Source organism: Pinus tabuliformis, chromosome 5_2, assembly GCF_031772625.1.
Source record: "Pinus tabuliformis cultivar Carrire ecotype Pingquan chromosome 5_2, CPIR1, whole genome shotgun sequence".
Taxonomy (NCBI): domain Eukaryota; kingdom Viridiplantae; phylum Streptophyta; class Pinopsida; order Pinales; family Pinaceae; genus Pinus; species Pinus tabuliformis.
This window is the reverse complement of record NC_142306.1, coordinates 545,412,643-545,418,158: the sequence shown is the minus strand read 5'-3', so window position 1 is coordinate 545,418,158 and position 5,516 is coordinate 545,412,643. Positions and strand designations below refer to the sequence as shown.

The 5,516-nt window shown below is 41.6% G+C and overlaps 1 protein-coding gene across 1 annotated transcript; it reads left to right on the top strand.

The window, feature by feature from the left end:
- Window positions 1-2,769: 2,769 nt before the first annotated feature.
- LOC149160100 (uncharacterized) lies at window positions 2,770-3,801 on the top strand. The gene has a single exon (XM_089434511.1). It carries the CDS (start codon window positions 2,770-2,772, stop codon window positions 3,799-3,801), a length of 1,032 nt encoding a protein of 343 aa, XP_089290637.1.
- Window positions 3,802-5,516: the final 1,715 nt, after the last annotated feature.

Genomic DNA, 5,516 nt, shown 5'->3' with positions numbered 1-5,516 from the left:
TTTGGAGCGGGAGAAGTTCTGGAACTCCTTCTTTGCGAAGTCCTTTTTGGCGCATCCAAATCTTATTATTGGTGGAGATTTCAATTTCTCGTTGGGCCTGGCTGAATCCTGGGGTGTTAATGCTAGAGCGGACCCCCTCTCTGCTTTCATACATCAGAAACTGGCCTTATCTCCTCTTGTTGATGTTAACCCATCAAATATGTGCCCCTCTTGGAGCAATCGAAGGATTGGCGATGATTAGATTGGAAAGAAATTAGACCGCTTCTTAATAAGCGATTTGCTGGCGGAGAAACTTCAGGCATTTAGGCATTGGGTTGGAGATGGTGGCCTCTCTGATCATTTCTCGGTTCTTCTGGAGGTGAAAGGTAATTTAACTAAGCCAAGTATCCCCTTCAAGTTTAACTCCTCTTGGCTTTTGGATGCATCTTACATTAGTCTTTTTCATAAAACCTGGAGGAAAGCGGTGGTAAATGAGAATGAGAACTGAAGTCCGCTGTTTATGGAAAATTTATTAAGGATGAAGGCTGCTTCAAAAAGCTGGGCACATCAAAAGAAGCTAAAGGAGGAAGAAATAATGCAAGCGGTGAACGCAGAACTTGCCCTTCTTGAGGATCCAGATAGTCAGGGTTACGTCATTGGTGCATCGCGCTAGAGGATACATGAGTTGGAAATGGAAAGAAGGAGAATTTTGCAGCTGAGGGAGCAAAGTTGGCGTCTTAAAAGCAGAGCGATCTGGTTACAGGCAGGGGATGAAAATTCCAAGTTTTTTCAGAATTATGCCAAAGGGAGAAAAAATACAAATACAATATGGGAAATGAAGAAAGCAAACGGTGACATAGCGCTCTCTTTTGAAGATTTGGCCACTGAAGGGGTAAACTATTTTAAACACCTCTTTAAAGCCCCAGGTGAAGCCACAATCGCAGAAGTTATAAGGGTTGCCCAGGTTTTTCCTCGGTTCATAGAGGAGGAAGATAATGAATTTCTCATGGCACCTATTACAAAAGAGGAAGTTGAAAGCGTCCTCAAATCGATGCAAAAAGAAAAAAGTCCCGGGCCGGACGGCTGGACTGTTGAATTCTTCCAGCATTTCTTTGAATTCATTGGCGATGAGTTAGTGGAGGTGGTGGAAGAATCCAGACTCTCAGGTTCTATCTATCAACCCTTTAATGCTACATTTCTAACTCTCATTCCCAAATCTGATATCCCAGGTTCTTTTGCCGATTTCAGGCCCATCTCGTTGTGCACCTGTGTTTATAAAATTATTGCTAAAATCATTGCTGTCAGGATAAAACCCTTCCTTTCTAAAAATGTTTCCCTGGAGCAGTTTGGTTTTTTAGATGGCAGGAAAATTCATGAAGCTATGGGAGTTGCTCAAGAAACGCTCCACAGTCTTAAAGTTGGAAAGAAAAAAGGAGTCGTTGTAAAAATAGATTTATCGAAGGCTTATGATATAATCAGTTGGATGTTCCTGAGACTCTTGTTAACTCATCTGGGCTTTAGTTTTGAACTTGTAAGATGGATTATGAGCTGTGTCTCATCTTCTTCCATAATTGTTCTGATCAATGGAGCAGCCTCCAGTTTCTTCAGTCCTGAACGTGGCCTACGCCAAGGTTTCCCACTATCTCCCCTCTTGTTTTTGTTGGCAGCAGACGGAATCAGTCGTCTGATCCATGAAGCAAAAAGTCAAGGTTTATTGAAAGGAATTGAAGTTGCTCCAAATTTTTGCGTCACTCACCTTCTATTTGTGGACGATATTATACTCTTCAGCAACGGTAGCCTTGATGATTGCAGGATGCTCAAGAGGATCTTGGACCTCTTTTTGAAAGCGACTGGCCTCTGTATAAATGAGAGAAAATCTACTATTACCTGTTCAGGTCTGGCTAGAGAGGAGGTGCGTCGGGTGTCCTTGGTTCTGAACTTTGAAGTTAAAACACTTGAGGATCCTTTCAAATATCTGGGGTTCTATCTGAAGCCCGATAATTACAGGATAAAAGACTGGCAGTGGATCCTTGTAAAATTGGAATCGAAACTGAAGCATTGGAGCCATAAGTGGCTCTCCCGGGCAGGTAGGCTTGTTTTAATAAAATCTGTTTTAATGGCTATTCCAGTCTATTGGGCGAGCTTGACTTGGGTGCCCAAAGGTATTATAAACTCAATTGAGAAACTTTGCAGCAGCTTTCTGTGGGCAGGGTCTAAGTCTGAGAGAGTTACCCCGTGGATCGCATGGGACAAAATTACCTGCCCTAAAGAGTGGGGGGGCTGGGGTATAAAAAACCTTGTCAGCTTCTCCCAATCCCTTGTAGCAAAGTTGGCTTGGAGGATCATTACAGCGGAGAATCTAGGGACTACAGTGACTAAAAGGAAATATATAGATCCATTATCAACGCTAGACTAGATCCGCTTGCCTCCAAATTCGTCCAAAAATTCTTCGGTGGTCTGGAAAGCAGTGATCGCTTCTGTTAACATCATTAAGAAGGGGTTGGCTTGGTATGTAGGAGATGGAACTCATATCTACTTGGGCCGTGATCCTTGGATTGGCTGTTCTGAGGGTTTTCATCTATCACAAGATTTGGTGGTAGTTTTAAAAGACAGAGGATTACTCACTTTAAACCAGATTGCTGACCCCAGGGCCTCTTCCATTTGGAATCAAGGGTGGCTTAAAGGACGAGACTTAGATTTGATTGAAGACAGGTTGGAGGAATGGGACAGGTACATAAGGAATCTCGTCAACTCTTCGGTGCGGCTTTCAGACTCTCCGGATGAGTTAAAATGGGTTTTTGCTCAGAATGGCTTTTATTCCCCAAAGGAAGGTTACAAATGGATGATGTCTCAAAAGGGGTGGAAATTCCGAGCTGGTGGGATAAACCCTTATGGAAGTTAAAAGGACCTGCTAAAACGAAACTTTTCTTCTCGTGTGTCCTTTTCCAGAAAGTTCCTACGTGGGATTTTCTTCAAAGAAGAGGTAGAATTGGTTCTGGTAGATGTCCTCTGTGTAAAGACAGCGCCGAAACTGCCCAGCATTTATTTCTCTTTTGCCCTTTCAATTCTAGTCTTTGGGCAGCTACGCTATGCTTAATAAACGTTCCTCATAGATGGGAAGGGCAGGGACTCTTAGAGGCCTGGCAGAGCTGGTGGAATTCTTCATTAAATGAAAGGGAACGATCCATTCCTTTAATCATTACATGGGGGACATGGCTGGCCAGGAACCTAGCCATTTTCAAGGACTCTGCTTTCCCTATTGGAAGACTTGCAGCTGAGGGAGCGGCCATCTATGAAAGCATTCCTATTCCTCAAGCTCCTAACTCCTCCAGAGCTGTTTGTCAAGAAGTCATAAGACAATCTATGCCGTGGGCTTATTTTGATGGGGCGTCGGATATCAATGGTCGGTGTGGGGCTGGCTTGATCATACATTTTTCAGAAGTAAAGATTCTTAAAGCCTCAGTAGGTCTGGGACAGGGTTCAAATAATTTTGCCGAATTGAAAGCCCTTCATCTCCTCCTCAGCTGGCTTATCCTCCGAGATGTGCGAGAAGTTCAGCTTTTTGGGGACTCAATGAATGTGGTTCAATGGTTCAACGGGACTCATCGCTGTCATAATATTTCTCTGCTTCCTCTGTTTAAAGAAGTTTCTCGGCTCAGGAATTTTTTTATGGAGATTTCTCTAAGTCACATATACTGGGAAAGGAATTCTGAAGCGGATCGTCTTTCTAAAGAAGGAGTAGCCCGTGAGATGGGGTTGTGGACTATCTCGGAGGTTGATAATGGGTCTGTTCGGGCTGTTGAACAACCCATCTTCGCTTAATCTTCCTTCTCGCTTCCTCTGTTCCTGTAAATATTTGTGTGTGTTTTCGTTTCTTTTTTCCATGTCTCCACTCTCTCATATTTCTCCTCTGCCGTCTTTCTTGGGCTGTTTTCCCAGTCTGTGGATGCCCGGGCAGAGTTCCTTGTTTTTTCATAGCGGCTTCCTTTTCCTCCAAGATCTGTGGAGGGTTTTTTTGTTAAGGATCTGCGCAGTCCTTCGTTTCATTGCTGTTGACGGTTTGGTGCTATCCCCTTGCGGTGGCTCTTCACTGTTTAGCTGCGTGGACGATAGGACATTGCTCAAATGCTTTGAGTGTCCAGGGAGGTTCTCCCCTCTTGTGATGGGATCTCTGTCAGAGAGCGTTTTTGATTGCTGAGTCGCGCCTATTTTGATGGCGGTTTCTGGCTTGGTGTCATCCTTACATACTTATGTAACCCTTTTTATTAATAAAAGGTTGGAATTTTTTCTGTGGAAAAAAAGGTTGTGTTATGGCAAGGAGCGAAGGTTTATCGACATACAATTCTCATTCCAAGGCCTACCATTGCTAGATATTTTCAATATTATTGAAATAGGTTGTAAATGTAATTGATATAAGTATTCCTTATTTACCTTTCTCAAAAAATGAGGGATAAATACTTTGAAATATAATAAGTTATACAAATCATCATGCCCTCTTAAAGATGCTTCTTGGGTGAGGTAACAGGATTTAAGGACTTAAAAGGATCAAAGCACACCACCATTTCAATATCATATACCATTACATGAACAATTGACTATTATGTTGGCATTGTTTACCTTTCTTGGCAAGACTCGATGCTTGGAAGTTGTAATAAACATGATCGATAATATGCCTTTCAACCTAGCACTATCACTCCACAGACATTGCTTGGATCAAGCAAAAACCATGTGAACATAGAGCCAGTGCCATATGCAACAAAATGTATTCCCAGATTGGAGCCTAAAGATGTTGTGACACACGTGTTTCTATTGAACACTTCCATTTTTTCTAGAAGATGGGATGATGCACAAAACGTTAGAAGAACCTCTCATAGATTTATTTTCCTCTCGCTAATAGCTATCAATCTAATCATGGTGCAAGGAATATAGGCATAAGCATAAATTTCAACAAAGACAACGACTCCATTCTCCAATAGGCTCTTAGAATTGTTGGAATGAAGAGACACTATGGATGCAAATATTAATCCTCCTCATGATCTCAATACTATTTCAGAATCTAAGTGACTTGAAAGTATTGAAAATGCAACAATAAATTCCTAATTTAATTTTATCTTAAATTAAATTAGGAGAAAAATGAAATTCCACATCACAGGACAACTTGAATGAGCTAAATGAGTTGTTATCACTCAATTAGCTTAGTTAATTCGAGTTGAAGGTTTAACTGGAGCTGTGTACATTGATTTTTAAATTTTAGGAGCCTAGGTTGAGTTAATTTTAGTTGTAATAATTTAATTCAGTTGAATTGAGTTAAGGTCAGGTAAACTAGTTCCAACTATTGGAGGAACTAGTAGGAGGTCTAGCAGTGAGGTGCAGCTTTAGTGTTCAACCGGTTAACTGATCAATCAACCTTAATTAACTCATGCATGCATGAAATTCGTGTTACCCAGTTGAGATTGGATTTCAAGAGTAGTGTACTATTAGTTATATAATTATACAAGTTGTACAGGTGGTGCGTGCAGTCAGAAAAGGGGCCTATA